This window comes from Heterodontus francisci, chromosome 8 (assembly GCF_036365525.1).
Source record: "Heterodontus francisci isolate sHetFra1 chromosome 8, sHetFra1.hap1, whole genome shotgun sequence".
Classification (NCBI taxonomy): Eukaryota; Metazoa; Chordata; class Chondrichthyes; order Heterodontiformes; family Heterodontidae; genus Heterodontus; species Heterodontus francisci.
Genome location: NC_090378.1, coordinates 76,935,819 through 76,954,766, shown reverse-complemented (window position 1 = coordinate 76,954,766; position 18,948 = coordinate 76,935,819). Strand labels below are relative to the sequence as shown.

General features: G+C 43.5%; 1 protein-coding gene across 1 annotated transcript in view; it reads left to right on the top strand.

The window, feature by feature from the left end:
• The first annotated feature begins 8,487 nt into the window (after positions 1-8,487).
• lamc1 (laminin, gamma 1) overlaps positions 8,488-18,948 on the top strand; it is a 295,855-nt gene continuing 285,394 nt past the window's right edge. The window contains exon 1 of the mRNA XM_068037397.1: positions 8,488-9,002. Within this exon, the coding sequence (XP_067893498.1) occupies positions 8,558-9,002 (445 nt within the window). The 5' untranslated portion in view covers positions 8,488-8,557. The remainder of the gene's footprint in view (positions 9,003-18,948) is intronic.

Here is an 18,948-nt window from a genome sequence, read left to right as displayed (position 1 = left end):
TTGTTTAGAGAAGGATGTTTCTGCCTAATTTGATTGAATTTTTTGAGGAGGTAACAAGGAGGATTGATGAGGGTAGCATGTTTGATGTAATCCATATGGATTTTAGCAAGAATTTGACATGGTCCCACATGGTAGATTGTTCAGAAAAGTAAGAACCTATGGAGCTGGATTTTTGTTTTGGGGTCAGAACTCAGATGTCAGGTGAAGTTCCAGGTCCCCAGTCAGGTTTGTGTTGGTGTCAGATACCCGATGTGATTTCTGTGGGGCTGGCCAATTGGTGGCCAGGGAGCGTGCTCGCTGTCCAATTGAGGCAGGCTCCTGAGACTGGAGGGCCAATAGACACTGCCTGACATGGGAGCTGCTGATGCATATAAGAGAGAAATGGAGGCTCCCTCTGAAGAGAAGGTAAAAAATTTTAAATTTAAAAAGGCCACAGCTGCCAGACTGTTGTCACGGAAGGGCAACCCCTCCACTGGACGGCCAGCAGCTATAGCTGTGGCCGGACGGCCATTGTGAGGACCAGGGTGGTCCCTAGTGGGATAGAGTGTTGCCCCCCCCCCAGCCCTGGCCTGCTGCCTGGAGGCTTTCTCCATCCCTTGGCCATGTTCCGGCCTCACTGGAGGGCCTGCAAGCTGAGTGGAAAATTACAGTCGACTTCTGCTGAGTGGCCTTATTAGGCCATTTTATTGGCCTAATAGGCTACCCACTGCTTGCGGGTGGCTAGCCGTCACCTCCCCCTCCCCACCACACCCATTCCCCTCGCCCCCAGCTGTACACAGGAAAAAAATGGCCCAGAAGCAGGAACATGCTGGCAACCCAGCAGGCGCCTCTCAGAAGCCAATTTTCGGCCCTTCCCACTCCCACCCAGCCACCGACAGGAATCCAAAGTTCTGCCCATGTGATCCAAGGGCGAGTGGCAAGTTGGATCCAAAATTGGCTCATTGGCAGGAAGTAAGGGGTAATGTTTGAAGGGTGCTTTTGTGACTGGAACCCTCTTTCCATTGGGGTTCCACAGGTCTCAGTACTAGGTCCCTTGCCTTTCATGGTATTTATTGATGATTTAGGCTTAAATCTAGGAGGCCTGATTAAGAACTTTGCAGATGATATAAAAATTGGACATGTTAGTGATAGTGAGGAAGAAACCTCTAGACGGCAGGATGATATTGATGGACTGGTCAGGTGAGCACAAAGTGGCAAATGGAATTTAATCCTAGAGAAGTGTGAGGTGATGCATTTGGGGAGGGAAAACATGGCATGGGAATACACAATAAATTGTGGAACACTGAGAAGTGTAAAGGAACAGTGGGAACTTGGCGTGCATGTCCACAGATCCTTGAAGGCAGCAGGACCAGTAGATAAGGTGCTTAAGAAGGCATGCAGGATTCTTTCCTTTATTGGCCAAGGCATAGAATATATGAGCAGGGAGGTTATACCAGAACAGTATCTAACACTAGTTAGGCAATTGTGTACAGTTCTGGTCATTGTATTACAGTTCTGGTCATTGCATTGCAGTCGCACCAAAGAGGGTACAAAGGCGGTTTATGAGGTTATTTCCAGAAATGAAGAATTTTAGCTATGAGGAAAGATTGGATGTGCTGGGTTTGTTTTCTTTCGAGGCTGAGAGAGATTTAATTGAGGTGTACAAAATTATGAGGGGCCTTGATGGAGTGGATAGGAAGGAACTATTTCCATCAGCAGAGAGTTCAATAACCGGGGGCATAGATTTAAAGTAATTACTGGAAGGATTAGAGGAGAGTTGAGGAGAATTTCTTTTCACCTAGAGGGTGGTTGGGGGTCTGGAACTCACTGCCTGGAAGAGTGGCAGAGGCAGAATACCTCATTGCATTTAAGAGTTACTTGGATATGCATTTGAAGTGCTGTAACTGATAAGAGCTGGAAAATGAGGTTAGCTAGATGGCGTTTTTCCGGCTGGCACAGACATGATGGGCCAAATGGCCTCCTTTTGTGCTGTATATTTTCTATGTTTCTATCTACTTATTCCATGTCAGCCAGAAAATCTGGAACTATCTGGTTTATCTACATTAATGCCATTCTTAGTCTGGCCACTAGGAGTTGCCATGCCAGATCTATATTTGTACTATTTCACTCAGTTTTGATTCCTGACTTGAATACATACCCTATTGTTGACTTGGATTGAAATTTCCAGGATCCCTGTTTGTGTCATGTACAATAATTAGGTTATACATTGAACAAAAAGTGTTAGAAATGTTTCTGCTGCAAAGTCTCCTTCAGGTAAATCTTGTGGAAAGACAGCGGAAAAGTTTTTGCTTACGTTACAGTTAATGTGGTTAGTTCAGATTACTAAATCCAGAGGGAATTCTGGTGAAGAGTTTATATTTGTTTGATGCAAATCTATTTAAAAAAAAATAAAATCTGACAACATTATTTACAGGAGATATCATTGGCATATACATCATGGTATCTTTTTAAAACTGGAAAACAAACAGCTAATCATATTTAGACCAGACTCTAGTTACTCAGTGCATTCCAGCTGGCACCAAACTGTCTTCTGGACATCATATTAAGCTGTTACATGATGCTTTTTACATACGATGTGTTAAGGGCTAACATTAATTGATGCAGTGGGCACTACAATCAGAATGTCAATGCATTATGTCACAGAGTAATAAGATGCAGGTTTAAGTTGCTCACTTCCCTATTTCAGTCATGTTGGCTGTGAGGAGAGGGAAATCAGAAAGGGAGGAAAAGTATGAGGGAGCATCACCCCAAATCACTCTTGAATTTTTACTGATAGCCAACTTGAGTGGAATCACCCTGATCTTGCGTTGTTCGCTTCTTTCTCTCCTATTTCCCCAAATATCATTTTCAAGCTCATTATCTTCATGGGACCCATCTCCTGCTACCTCCTGCTCCTATTATCTCACTATACTGCGAATCACCCAACTCTACTTTCTTGGCCTCCAGGCTAGCTAACAATGTTAACAGATCCCTCTATTCAGGTACTGTCCCACTCCCTTTTGAAACAGCCATCATCACTCCAATCCTCAAAAAAATCCTTGATCCTGCTGTTGTTGAAAACCACTCCCCAATCCCAAATCTGTTTTTCCTCTCCAATGTCCTTGAATATGCTATCACACCCCAAAACCCTGTCCTTCTTTTCCTCAACACCATGTTTGAATCATTCCCATCCTTGCCCCTGCCACATTCCTGAAATGGCTCTATTCAAAGTCACAAATGACATCCTCTGTGACTGCAAACTTATTGCATTTTCCATCCTTGAACTGGTTGGATCACATAAAGCAGTATCACGTCCTACTCTCATCTGCCAAAACTGCTCAGGATCTGGCTTCCTTTCTCTTCTGCAAACTGTCTTCTTAAACCCTTCTCCCCTGTTTCCTCCACCTTCACCTCCAACAACAACTGTGAGGAGCTCATGGATTTTTTTGTCACCAGCATTGAGACCATCTGATCAGTTGCCTCTGCCATTTCCTTCCCTTCCCTGGGCCACCTGGCCAAAGCTCCTGTAAAGCTCCCTAGTCCTGAACTTGCATTGTTCTCTAGTTTCTCTCCTATCACCCCTCATGCCCTTTCCAAGCTGCTCTTGCCCATGAGAACCACCACCTGCTCCCTCGACCCTATTCCCACTAAACTGCGGACCACTCAACTTCCTTTCCTGGCTCTTATGTTAACTAATATTGTTAACTGTTCTCCCTCCTCAGGTACTGTCCCCCTCTTTTTCAAATCTGCCATCATCGCCCATCTCCTCAAAAAAAACCTTTGAGCCTTCCAACCTTGCAAACAACCACTATCCCCAACCTCCCTTTCCTCTCTAAAGTCCTTGAACGTTTTGTCACCCTGTGCCATCTTTCCCAGAACTCCATGTTTGAATTCTTCCGCTCAGGTTTCTGCCCCTGCTATAGTAACAAAACAGCTCTTTTCAAAGTCACAATTAGCATCCTACATGACTGTGACAAAGGTAATCCATCCCTCCTCAAACCTCTCAACCTGTCTGCAGCCTTTGACAAGGTTGACCACACCATCCTCCTCCAACACCTCTCCATTATTGTCCAGCTGATTGTGACTGCACTTGCCTAGTTCAATTCTTATCTATCTAATTGTAGACAGTGAATCGCTTGCAATGGCTTCTCTTCCCACTCCTACATTGTTATCTCTGGTGTCCCCCAAGGATTTATCCTTGGCCTACTCTTATTTTTCATCTACATGCTGCCCCTTGGCAACATCATCCAAAAACAGAGTATCAGTTTTCACATGCATGCTGATGACACTCACATGTACCTCACCATCACCTCTCTCAACCCCCCGGACTGTCTGTAAATTATCAGACTGTTTGTCTGACATCGAGTACCGATTGAGCAGTGATTTTCTGTAATTAAATATTGGGAAGACTGAAGCTATTGTCTTTGGTCCCAGCTACAAACTCTGTTCCCTAACCACCAATTCCATCCCACTCCCTGTCAACTTTCTGAGGCTGAACCAGACTGTTCGCAGCTTTGCTGTCATACAAACAAAAGAACAAAGAACAGTACAGCACAGGAACAGGCCATTCAGCCCTCCAAGCCTGTGCCGATCTTGATGCCTGCCTAAACTAAAACCTTCTGCACTTCCGGGGTCCATATCCCTCTATTCCCATCCTATTCATGTATTTGTCAAGATGCCTCTTAAACGTCTCTATGGTACCTGCTTTCACCACCTCCCCCGGCAACAAGTCATATTTGACTTGGAGATGAGCTTCCAACCACACAACTGGGACGTCACTAAGACCACCTATTTCCACCTCTGTAACAATGCTCGACTCTGCCCCTGTTGCTGAAACCCCCATCCATGCCTTTGTTACCTCTATGCTCAATTATTCCAATGCACTCCTGGCCAGCCTCCCACATTCTACTCTCTATAAGCTTAAGGTCATCTGAAGCTCTGCTGCCCATGTCCTAACTCGCACCAAGTTTTGTTTACCCATCACCCCTGTTCTCGCTGACTTACATTTGCTTCCGGTTAAGCAATGCCTAGATTTTAAAATTATCATCCTTGTTTTCAAATCCCTCCATGGCCTGGTTCCTTCCTATCTCTGTAATTTGCTCCAGCACCATAACCCTCCAAGATATCTGCGCTCTTCTAATTTTGCCTCTTGAGCGCCCCTGAATTTAATCGCTGCACCATTGATGGCTGTGCTGCCAAGGCACTCCTTCCCTAAACCTCTCCATCTCTCTACCTCTCTTTCCTCCTTTAGGATATTTCTCAAAACCTACCATCTGCTTGAATATCTTCATATGTGGCTCGGTGTCAAATTTCGATTGATACAGCCTTTGGACATTTTATTACATCAAAGGCACTAGTAGTTGTTGACCTCTCTGTGGCCTTTGACAAGTCTGAGCATACTATCCTACTCTAATGTCTCTCCTTGATATCCAACTCAGTGGAAGTGCCCTTGCTTGGTTCCATTCTTACCTATTCATTCATAGCCAGAGCATCTCCAGCAATAGATATAATCTCCTCTGCATTTACCACTCGAGTCCCACAAGTATTTTTCAAGTGTCCCCTCCTCTTCTTCATCTATGTGCTGCCTCTTGTTAGTATTATCTGAAGACATGGGCTTAGCTGCCACATGTTAACTGATGGTACCAGGCTTTACATCTCCACCACCTCTCTCAACTCCTCTGCTGCCTCTGTGCTGTCAGACTGTTTGTCCAATATCCAGTCTTGAATGATCTACAATTCCCTCCAGTTGAACATTGGAAAGACTGAAGACATCATCATCAGTCCTCGCCACAAACTCCCTATCCTTGCCACTGATTCCATACCTCTTTTGGGCCACTTTCTCAGGTTGAAGATGACTGTTCACAACCTCAGTGTCCTATTTGACCCCGAGCTCAGCTCCTGAGCACATATGGTCTCATCACAATGCCTGTCTACTTCCATCTTGGTAAAATCACCTGTTTCTGCCTCAGCCCATCTGTACCAAAATCCTCATTCATACTTTTATCACCTCCAGACATGCCTATTTCAATGCTCTCCTAGCCAGCCTCCTATCTTCCATGCTCTCTAAACATCAGCTCTAAACAAAACTCTATTGCCTATATCCTGTTCTGCATCAACACCAACTCATCCATTGGGCTGAAATTTGTTCTCAGCCCAAAGTCGTGTTTTGTGACGGGTGGGGGCCGGAGAATCGGAGTGGCAGCAACCGCCATGGAATCCAACGCCAGGATTGCCAGGCCCAATCTTCCCAGCAGCGGGCATGCTCCATGGCGGCCCCTCTGCGATGGGACCCTAGTTAGAATATTTAAAATACCTCTCTGCATACAGTACCATGTCATCTGCCGTGATCTTCCCATCCATTCCCGATCTTGAGAATGATGTGCGGCACTCACAAGCCTTCACCTTCCTGTCTAGGAGGAGGGGAAGGGGTCACCTCTGCATTTTGAGTATAGATGGGGAAGGGAGGGTCACCTCTGCATTTTGAGTATAGATGGGGAAGGGAGGGTCACCTCTGCATTTTGAGTATAGATGGGGAGGGGAGGGTCACCTCTGCATTTGAGTATAGATGGGGAGGGGAGGATGACCTCTGCATTTTGAGTATGGATGGGGAGGGGAGGGTCACCTCTGCATTTGAGTATAGATGGGGAGGGGAAGATGACCTCTGCATTTTGAGTATGGATGGGGAGGGGAGGGTCACCGCTGCATTTTGAGTATAGATGGGGAAGGGAGGGTCACCTCTGCATTTTGAGTATAGATGGGGAGGGGAGGGTCACCTCTGCATTTGAGTATAGATGGGGAGGGGAGGATGACCTCTGCATTTTGAGTATGGATGGGGAGGGGAGGGTCACCTCTGCATTTTGAGTATGGATGGGGAGGGGAGGGTCACCTCTGCATTTTGAGTATGGATGGGGAGGGGAGGGTCACCTCTGCATTTTGAGTATAGATGGGGGGAAGGGGTCAATTCTGCATTCAGTGTATGATGGGGTTAAAGGGTCAACTCTGCTCTCCGTATATACATTGGTGGGGGTGGGGGGAGCTCTGCATTATGTTATGGATGGGGCAGACAGGGGCAACTCTGCATTTTGTTTGCAGGGCTGGCAGCCTTTTAAAAATGGCACCAGCACCTGCTCACGAATCAGGTGACGCCAATCATGGCTTTGCCGAGGCCACCCCCGCCACGTGATGGGGGGGGGGAGTGGCTGCCCTCAATATGTAAAGTGGCTGCCCGCCACGTAATCACATCGGTGCGGCGTCATGGGTCCCATGGGGGATGGCCAACATGTTCAACACCTGTCGCTGCTCTCGGCAGTGGGACTACAAAATCCAGCCCATTATCTCTGCTCTTGCTGATCTACATTAGCTCCTAGTCACCCAATGCCTCAAATTTAAAATCCTTATTGTCATGCTGGAATCCCTTCATGGTTTTCCCCACCCAATTCGGGAACCTCCTACAAACCTATGGAGAATTATCCATACCACCAATTTTAACCATTTGAGCATCCCCCTCTCTTTACCCCATCACTGGTGGCCATCCCTTCAGCTGTTGAGACCCTATGCTTCCTAAACTCCTTCACTTACCTCTCTTCCTTTAAGATGTACCTTAAAAACCTGCCTCTGACCAAGCTATGATCACTTCTATTGCAGCTTCTTCTTTGTCTGATTACATCCCTGTGAATTGCCTTGGGGTGTTTCTACTTTACAAGTATTATATAAATGCACGTTGTTGTTAGAATGTGATCTCCAAAGACAGAAGCGCAAGGGGAGAGCCAACTGTGTAACAGCCCCGACAACCAATTTTTTATGCAGCACCTGTGGAAGAGTCTGTCACTCTAGAATTGGCCTTTATAGCCACTCCAGGCGCTGCTGCACAAACCACTGACCACCTCCAGGTGCTTACCCATTGTTTCTCGAGGCAAGGAGGCCAAAGAAGAAGAAGATCTCCAAACACCAGTAAAAATCTATGAATCTCATGAAATAAAAACATAACATGATATTTTCAATCATTTATTGCAAGCGAAGCTTTGGCTTTGAATTCCATCCCAATTCGGAATAGTGGGAGCTGAAAGATGCAGAACTGCTTCAGAGTTGAAGTGGTTAGGTAATGTAAACAGGGCAATAGGGTACGCAATCATAAACTCTCTTGCAAGTCAGTTCACCACATCGACACTGCTCCTTCAATTGCAGAGAAATAATTTGAATAGCCCAAATTGTTGCAAATAAATAATTAGCAGTAGTAACAAACTGATGGGGTCCACCAAACATCGGCACCCGTATGAAAACGAATAGACCATTCTTTTCTAAGTATTGTACAGGTCTTAAAAGTGCAAATCAATGCAGCATTGGTGCTTGATGCCAACTGCCTTGTAAATCAGTTGGGCGGGAGCAGAGAGGAATGTAAGAAAGTTGTCATTTCATAGACAGTTTTCCATCATTCTAACTCCTCTCCTTCTCTCAGTCTCCGCTCTATTGGCGGAAGTGGTCACATTTAGTGAGTGCGGTACATCAATGCACTCCTTGGTCCCAGATTGCACTGCGAGGGTGGGACCTGCTGCCTTTTTTTGTGTGTGTGCAACTTCTGATGGCGCTGGGACGCTCTGGAACTCCCAAGAAAGGTCCGCCGAGTGAACTGAAGCGTTTCCCGTCCCTCAGCATCATGCGCTGGAGATTGCGGCTTGCCCTGCTCGGCTGCCTGGTCTTGCAATGCCCGGCAGCCATGGACGAGTGCTACGATGAGACTACACGGGCTCAGCGCTGTATGCCCGAGTTCGTCAACGCCGCTTTCAACGTGACCGTGGTGGCTAGCAACACTTGTGGCTTCCCCCCAGAAGAGTACTGCGTCCAGACTGGAGTGACCGGGGTCACCAAATCCTGCCACATTTGCGACTCCAGCGACCCCCGGCTCCACCACGGCGCCGTCTATCTGACCGATTATAATAACCAAGCCGATACCACTTGGTGGCAAAGTCAGACGATGCTCGCTGGGATCCAGTACCCTAATTCCATCAGCCTGACTTTGCACTTGGGTGAGTGATTCTTAAAAGTTTTCCCAAAACTTTCACGTAGCCAACAATTTTCAGTAAAAATGCAGTTTATGTGAAAGATGGATCAGACTCGTGAAACTGACTTCTTGTGACAGAACTTCTAACAGTTTCAACAGTGTCGGATTCATATTGTTTAAACAGTCCGTTTGAAGATGTATTGGAAACCTTCGAATAAGATACAGTGTAGTTTTCCATTCAGACAGCAGCGATCATTGATTGGTAACGTGTGGATTCCCCACCTCTCCAAGTCAAACTTAGTGTCGAGGTGGAAAGGCAATCCAGTCTTATTTAAACGCTGCATATAGAAAACAGAGCGCGAGAAAAAAAAAAGACATTGCTCTCTCTTTTTATTAATAGAAAACTTGCAATTCGAGCCGGCCGATCGATCAGGGTTGAATTTTGAAGCGAATAGAGAGGTCAGAAGGAAGAAATCAGTCTCTAGCAGGCGACTGAAAGTTTTAGTTTAAAATCTCCAAAATGTGTTGAGCATGACACCCCGATCCCATGATAAGTAACCACGGTCTTATGATACATTTGGGCCGAGATACCTTCCCTTCCCGACCAGTTGAGCGGGTGGAGTTGGTTTTGGTGCCCCCAGGGTACAACATTCAACCCTTACAGTTTTCTACATCGTAAGTAGGCTTGAGCAGGGAGAAGCGTCGATGGAGTCAGTTAATATCAGTTAACATTTGCATGAATTGCTCAGAAAGAAATGTTTTCTCTTTCTTAGTTTTTATTCCTTTCCTGCTCCAAGATGGCGCAGTTTGTGAACTCCATTAGGCAGCGAGTTTTGTCTGCAGTCAGATGTGGATGGGAAGAAGGGGAAATACCGAGCGGCAGCCGTTCGATAGGACGACACAAGAGGGAGAGGTCGCTGGCATTTTATTTCAGGGAGTGCCGATTGATTGTGCTCTGCACTTTAGTGAGGACGGAAGGGAGGAAGTAATACCGGGAGAGGGGGAAAAAGGGCTGCATCCATAAAACAGAACAAACATTTGGGGTGATTGCGAGCACTGTAAATCTGCACTGGTTGGAGTTTTAATGACTTAAATAGATTTATAGTAGATGGGCTCTGACTCCTGGTTTCAATTCTCACGCTGGTGGTCGTGCGCTTTCCCATGACCCATCCCCCTTTGCTGCGACCTTAAATTGGATTTGACAGATTGTTGCTTTGCAGTGACTTCCATTCCGCTAAAAGCGCTTGCTGTGAATTTCTATTGGGCTGCTCGTTTTCCTCGCTGTTTTACGAGGAAGGCTACATCGGGCGACTTTGCACGTTTTCGTGCAAACATACGGAGATAATATTTCCCCATAACTTTTTACATTGATCAATTGAATATGGAGAAGCCGAGAGTTTTCTGTGTTAAACAACGTAACCTAATTTGGAGTAAGGTGGTATGTGTTAAAGGAGATAATTACCCGTAAAGTGTACACACTGGAATTACAGGAAGCTGTCTGCTTTAAGGCAGTGATTTTATTGTACCCTCTGCAATGAACATTTTAACCCTGGAGCAGCCAACACTTTAAACAAATAGCTTGGGTTTTGGACAATCAATCATGAACCACTAGCTGTGTGCATAAATTAGCAGAACTTGGGTCAAGATAAATCCTGCCGCCTACTGTAACATCTAAATATACATTTTAAAAGGGCAGGATAGCGAAGAATAGTGGCACTTAGGAGTTGTTGTTTTTGACTGTCTTATTTGTAATTGTCTTTTCTGCAATTTTGAAACCCTATTGTCACTAATGCAGACATTTTAAAAGTGGGCTGATAGCCTGCTCCCTCCCATCTCTTTGTATGTAATATACCTCCGGTTGGCGCATCGGTTTTCAATTTGCCACTCAATGTTCCTTTGGTGCATTTGCATGAAGGCAAATGCTGCTTGGATTAAGTACAAATGGACAAGAAAAATCGAGAATAAACTAACGATGGCTCATCAAGTTATTTGGTAATGTGTAAGGCAAACAAATGTGCTGTGCCTTGGATTAGTGGCAAGGTGCTGGCTCTTCAGGTGGCAAGTCTGAGAGAGGCAAGGCAATTCTTGGAACAGGAAAATTTGAAGTAGAATCAACTGGGATGTCACTTGCATCTTTCTCTAGTGGTTGATTGTAGACCAACGTGCAGAGAAATGATGTTTAATGGTGGACTGAACTGGGAGATAAACTTGTTAATGCATGACTAGAAGGATGACAACATTGAGGCAGTATTGAAGTTGCTCAGAAAGCCAGTTTTAATAAATATTGTGGAAAAATTATACTTCAACTGCTGAAAATTAAGCTTGATTATGGGGTTTAAACCTTAAATGCGGTATTTATTTGGGCTGTACTGACTAATTACAATGTAATGACTAGTGGAGAATAAAATCAAGTTACACTGTTGTAGACGGTTTGGTGTCAAATCATTTTGTGGTCAGCTAATGTGGCTTTGGAGGACCGCCTCTGTTTCACTCCCAGGAAACTCTTGCATGTCTCCACATTGGGTCTACAAGTCTGTGCAGTTCCTGGCGTGACCTTGGGTAAGCTGGCATTCTCCAATTGCCAGCTGAGTGCCCTTCCTGCCAAGTTGGCCAAATCTGGTTTGATTCCCCCTCCCACCTAGTCTGCCAAACCTAGCGGTAATCCTAAAATTTCTAAACTGTTTTCTGGTTAGTTTGTTAACAGCAAATTTACAGGGTGACTGATGTTTGATAAATGAGTCGTCATTTGTTCTGCATGAGTTAGATGTGGTCTGTACAAGGTACTAAGGGCACACTTTGACTATGCTGTCTAAACTACAATGCGTCATGGAAAAATCAAGTCTCCTTCAGGTTCCATAAATTTGCTTTGTTCCGTTTACCCTATATTCCAACAGTAACTGCCCATCAAAAAAGTAAGTCTCAAAAGGTGCTCCTTTAGCATTTCAGATCTTGCACTTGGTGAATTTTAAGTGCTTAATTTGTTTTATCTACAAGTACAATAATGAAATGTTTAGCAGAAATCGCTCTTTTCTAAGTGAAATATAGTACTAACAAGGCACTGTCTTTTGATTCAAGCCGTTTTTAGACGGGCAGTGCATTGTTGCATAAAATGTGTGGAGCTTTTCCAATAAAATCTCGTTTGCAATTCTGGTAGAAGTCAGGGTTGTTCACTCAAATTTATTATAATTTGAAAGTTGATTTACTTCATGATGTGGCTATGTAACACTGATTTAAATTCATGTATTTAATTTTTGTTCGGGATTATAACTTCTCTGGTAAACACTTGGCAATTTCTGTTGTAACCAAGGTTCTGTATTTGTTAAATATTTACTTGTAAATAATAGCTTGTTTATAATGGACTTTATCATTGCTTGAGGCAGATGGAAAATCCCTAGGAGCTAGTGAACAGCTTTGAATTCCTTCTGCAAAGGGATGATTTTTTTCATTCGACTGTATTCACTATGGTTCATTTAGTACAAGCTATATAATTAAAATTACTTAGTAGTGTACTTTGCTGTCAAGTACTAGTTAATTAACATTTCCTTGCTGGAAATGACTTATCCAGTACAATTTATGTGAAATGCAGTAACAACAAACTATATTTATATAGAGTCTTTAACATAATAAAACATCCCAAAGCGCCTCACGGGAGCATTATAGGACAAAATATGACAGAGTCACATAAGGAGACGTTAGGTCAGATGACCAAAAGCTTGGTCAAAGAGGTAGGTTTAAGGTGTGTCTTAAAGGAGGAAAACAAGGTAGAGAGGCAGATTGGAGTAGGGAGGGAATTCCAGAGCTTCAGGCCTGGGCAACTGAAAGCACGGCCACCAATGGTGCAGTGAATAAAATCGCGGATGCTCAAGAGGCCAGAATTAGGGGAGTGCAGTTATCTCGGATGGTTGTTGGACTGGAGGAGATTAGAGATTGAGAGAGGTGAGGCCATGGAGGGATTTGAAAACCAGGATGAGAATTCTAAGATCAAGGCGTTGCTTGACCGGGAATCATTGTAAGTCAGCGAGCACAGGAGTGATAGATGAAAGGAACTTGGTTTGAGTTAAGATACGGGCAGCAGCGTTTTTGGATGACCTCAAGTTTACGGAAGATAGAATGTGGGAGACTGGCCAGGAGTGAATTGGAATAGTCAAGTCTAGAGGTAACAAAGGCATCAATGAGGGTTTCAGCAGCAGATGAGCTGAGACCGAGGCAAAGTTGGGGGATGTTATGGAGATGGAAATAGGCGGTCTTAGTGAGGGCACGAACATGTGGTTGGAAGCTTATCTCTAGGGCAAATATATCAAGATTGTGAACACACTGGTTTAGTCTCAGACTGTTGCCAGTGAGAGGAATGGTGTCAGTAGCTGGGAAACAGAGTGTGTCGTGGGACCCAGAAACAATGGCTTCAGTTTCCCCAATATTTAATTGGAGGAAATTTCTTCTCCTCCAGTACTGGATATCAAATCAGCAATTTGATAATTAGCAACAGTGGAGGAATCGAGAGAAGTGGTGGTGAGGTAGAGCTGGGTGTCCTCAGCATAAATGTGAAAACTAACGCGGTGCTCTGATGTAGCATGAAAGTGTAAATTTATTAGTTACTATCAACAATGTTGTTACAACCGAGGAGGGAGGAGTGCACTGTTTTTCTAGTTCCACTTCTCCACAGGTCACAGGTTTCCCAGTTACTGAAACAGTCAATCATACACTCTATTTTATTCCAGAATAAAATACATTAACCAGGTTTCTTTAATAAACAAAAAAATTATCAGTTTATTATAAAACAAGACATAACCAGTAATGAAGCAAAGCGTTAACACCTAGATTGAAATATAAAAGTTCCCTCTTTACCTTAACTCCTCACACACACATACACCGGTTAACTGAAAGAGATTTACTCTTCACAGCTCAATTACAAAAAAAAACAGACAAAAAGAATACTCTGACCAGATACTTGCTAATTCTTGAAGAAAAAAAAAGATATGGAATGATGTCAGATGTCCTTTGTTTTGGTTTGGCGTCCCAAGTACGCGTAGATGGCTGTCACTAGGATCTTCCTAGAACAGTTCTTGTCTGGTTGAATATCAGTTTGGGCAGGCTTTCCAGGAAAAATGCAGCAACAGTTTCAGTCTGTTTCTTACACTTGCTTCTCGGAACTTCTCGAGATGGAAATCTGGCAGGCTTTTCAAAGAGCTGGAACAGACTGAGTTGGGGTTTGCTCCCTTGGCACATTTTCTCCAACTGTCTTTCTAACACTGTCCATATCACCAACTCGCTGTCCAAAGTGAAACATCTCTGGAGTCAAGCCTCCTGACCCCTATAAATCTTAACCTGTTACCACTTTATAAACATCTTTCCCCAAGTCAAAAAAAAACCCTGCTGGGTAATTATCTGAAGATAATTGGCCTTCCAGTAAGGGCTTTTTTTTTTATCACTCCTTGATTCTTTCAGTAACTATTGTTTACAAGTTCAGTTCAAAAGACCTTTGATGACCTTTTTTTCCAAACAAAAACACAGTTCCAGCACCTGTGGAATCTTTTTCCAGTTTTAACGCATACATCCTCATAATTTAACAAAAAAACTGGAAACGCTCATAACAACAGCAACATTTTAAAATTTAAAATGGGCATCATTGCCCATCCTTCGTGGCCCTGAGCTGGCGGTTTAATGCACTTGAGTTGCTTACTCGTCCAGTGCAGAGGGCAGATAAAACTCAATCGTGCTGGTGTGGACTGGAGTCACATGGGCCAGATAGGGTAAGGAAGGAGGCCAGGCTTTCTTGCCTTAAGGGCATTAGTGGAATATTATGCTTTTAATGACCATCTGACAGCTTCATTACCACTTTTATTGATGCCAACTTTTTTATTTTCAGTTTTTTTCTGATTTCCAATCTCACTTTGGCACTTTGAGATTTTGAACTCATTCTCTGGATTATTGGTCCAATCCTCTGGACTGCTAGCCCAGTAACACAATTGCTATACTACCCTACCCTTGACTAGCCATGAAGATGCTGATTTATGTTGAAGTGTAGTTCTGAGGGAGATTGGCAAACTTCAGATCCCTTGATGGCTTTGTAGCTTGTATTTCCTTCCACCTGCATACCCTTCCTTTTGACCCAGCATGAATGGCAGAACCTTGAGCTCCAGCAGCCATATCCACTGCCTATATCTCTTCACCTCTTCGCTTCTCTGTCCACAATTTTAAAAACCTCCTCAACAACCCATCTGTTCAACCAAGCTTTTAGTTACATCTCCTACTGTCCCTCTCAGTATGGCTAAGTAACTGCTCCCTATCTCTCTCTCTCTCTCTCTGTCTCTGTCTCTCTCAGTCAGGCATATGAGCTCTGGCTGATTTGTACTTCTCTCACCTTGTTGATCCATAAGACTTGAGTCAAATTTTGTAGCTCCTGCTTTGCCAAAAACTGAATACTACTCTCCTGTCTGGTCCTGGCTTAAAATAATCCAACATGGAATTGGTAAAATTTGCTACTGCAACATTAGTTTTGTAATCCATTAGAAAAAATGAAGTTGCATTTATATAGCATCTTATCACTTCACACAAGATGTTCTAAAGTACTTCTCATACAGTGAAGTACTTTGATATTCCGGTACTGTTGCTCTGTATGCAGTTGCAATTTTGCATGGTGCAAGGTCCCTCAGCAACTGAGTTGACCGCCTTCCTTCTCTTCAGATGGTGCCATGGGATCCTGACTAGACAGATGGGCTTTAAATTTACTGTCTCATCTGAAGGACACCACCACCACCAAAAATGTAACAGTCCCTCACTACCAAACTGACTGTCAGTTTAGATTATAAGCTGAAGTTCTGGAGTTGGGAGTTGAATTTACAATTTTCAGGCTCTGTGTGGGTCACAGATAGAAGTTTAGTTTGCATGTGCTAGAAAAGTTTGTCTTTAACCCTTTCCATAGAAAAAGTGCAGTAGCTCTCTGGTATTACTTCATATTACAATAAGGATTGTTGACAACTGAAGATGTGTGCACACCTTATTGCAGTGCAAATTTGATAGAACTGGAAAAAACATTAATTCATTTTACACTTTCTATAAGTTTTGGTTAAATTTAAAAGTTGTATGAATCGTGGTCTTTTAGTATTGTTACAATGGCATTGGAGTATAAGAGTAAATAAGTCTTACTACAGTTATACAAGGCAATGGGTGAGGCCACACCTGGAGTACTGTGTGCAGTTTTGGTCTCCTTACCTGAGGAAGGACATACTTCACCTAGAGGGAGTGCAATAAAGGTTCACTAGACTGGTTCCTGGGATGAAGAGATTGTCCTATGAGGAGAAATTGAGTAGACTAGGCCTACATTCCCTGGAGTTTAGAAGAATGAGGGCTGATCTAATTGAAACAAAAAAAATCTTAAGGGGCTTGACCGAGTAGATGCTGAGAAAAATGTTTTCCTTGGCTGCAGAATCTAGAACACGGACGGGGTCACGGTCTCAGAAGAAGAGGTTGATATTTTAGGACTCGGATGAGGAATTTCTTCACTCAAATGCTGTGTATCTTTGGAATTCTCTACCGCAGAGACCTGTGGATGCTCAGTCATTGAGTATATTCAAGACAGTGATCGATAGATTTTTGGGGATAGTGTGGGAAGATGGAATTGAGGTGGAAGATCAACCATGATTTTGTTCGATGGTGGAGCAGGCTCGAAGGGCCAAATGGCCTACTTCAACTCCTATTGCTTATGTTTTTATCGTTCAGTCATAATGGAATGTGTAGCTTCCCCTGTGCCCATATTTAACTTTCTCCCGGGCTCATCAAAAAAAAAAAGGCTGATCCAATTTGGAAATACAATTGGTTTAGTTTGCAAGTTGCATGCTTCCATGATCTGAGCTGGCATCTGGAACAGTTGTATTGAAAGTGCTCCAAGAAGAAGCATAAATGGGGCTCGAGGGATGCCCGAGAGAGGTCAAAGAATCTTATTTGGTTAGAGCTAAGGAACAATAGAAGTACCATTACACTATTGGGTGTATTCTATTGGCCACCAACTAGCGGGAAAGATCTAGGGGGACAGGTTTGTAAGGAAATTAAAGAGAGGTGTAAAAATTGTAGAGTAGTTGTACTAGGAGACTGGGATATTAGTGTAAAGGGCCGAGAGAGGGAAGAGTTTTTGAAGTGTGTTCAGGAGAATTTTCTAGATCAGTATATTTCCAGTCCAATGAGGAAGTAGGCATTGCTGGATCTGGTTCTGGAGAGTAAAGTGGATCAAGTATCTATAGGGACACATTTAGGTGCCAGTGATTATAGTATCATATGGTTTAGGTTAGCTATGGAAAAGGACAAGGAGCAATCTAGAGTAAAAATAATTAATTGGGGGAGGTCCAATTTCAATGGGGTAAAAATGGAACTAGCCCAAGTAAATTGGGCTCAAAGATTGGCAGGCAAAACTATAACAGAGCAGTCTTTAGTTTGGATGCAGTCGAGGTAGATTTCCATGAAGGGGAAAGGCAGGACAAACAAAGCCAGAGCTCCCTGGATGACGAGAGAAAGAAAGATGAAGCAGAAAGAGGGTGCTTATGACAGATGTTAAGTGGATAAGGTGAGAACCAGGCTGAATATAGAAAGTTCAGAAGCAAAGTAGAAAACAAGATATGTCAAGCAAAGAGAGAGTATGAGAAGAGACTGGGAGCCAACATAAAAGGGAATCCAGAAGTCTTCTATAGGCATATAAATGGTAAAAGGTGGGTTAGGGCTGATTGGGGACCAAAAAGGGGATTGATGCGTGAAGGCAGAGGGTATGGCTGAGGTACAAAATGAGTGCTTTACATTTGTCCTTTCGACGGAACATAATGATGCGAGAGTCTTAGTGAAAAAGAAGGTAGTTGAGACATTGGATGGACTAAAGATTGATAGAAAGGAGGTATTAGAAAGACTGGCTGCGCTTAAAGTTGATAAATCTCTAGGACCGATGCATCCGAGGGAAGTAAGGGTGGAAATTGCGGAGGCACTGTCCATAATCTTCCAATTCTCCTTAGATAAAGGGGTAGTGCCAGAGGACTAGAGAATTGGAAATGTTACCCCTTGTTCAAAATAGGGTGTAAGGATAAGCCCAGCAACTACGGTCAGTTTAATCTCTGTGGTGGGAAAGCTTTTAGAAATGATAAGCCGGGACAAAATTAACAGTCACTTGGACAAGTGTGGATTAACTAAGGAAAGCCAACACTCATTTGTTAAAGGAAAATAGCGTTTAATTGGCTTGGTTGAGTTTTTTGATGAGGTAACAGAGAGGGTTGATGAGGATAATGTGGTTGATGAAGTGTATATGGACTTCCAAAAGGTGTTTCTTGACAAGCCTGTTATATGGCACTTTATCAAAGTTAAAGTCCATGGAATAAAAAGGGACAGTGACAGCACAGATACAAAGTTGGCTGACTGACCAGAAAGAGAGTAGTGGTGAACAGTTGTTTTTCGGACTGAAGGAATATATACAGTGGGGTTCCCAGGGGTTAGTACTAGGACCACTGCTTTTATTTATATATTAATGACTTAGACTTGGGTGTGCAGGGCATAATTTCAAAATTTGCGGATGACACAAACTTGGAAATATTGTGAACTGTGATGAAGATGGTGATAAATTTCAAGAGGTGGCAGAGGCTGGTGGAATGGCCGGACATATGGCAGATAAAATTTAATGCAGAGAAGTGTGAAGTGATACATTTTGATAGTAAGAATGAGGATCGGCAAAATAAAATAGATAAAATTCTAAAGAGGGTGCAGGAGTGGAGAGATTTGGGGGTATATGTGCACAAATCCTTGAAGGGTGCAGGGCAGGTTGAGAAACCAGTTAATAAAACATACAGGATCCTGGGGTTTATAAACAGATGCGTAAGAGTATAAAAGCAAGGAAGTTATAATGAGCCTTTATAAAACATTGGTTCGGCCTCAACTGGAGTATTGTGTCCAATTCTGGGCACTGTGCTTTACGAATTATGTGAAGGCACGAGAGAGGGTGC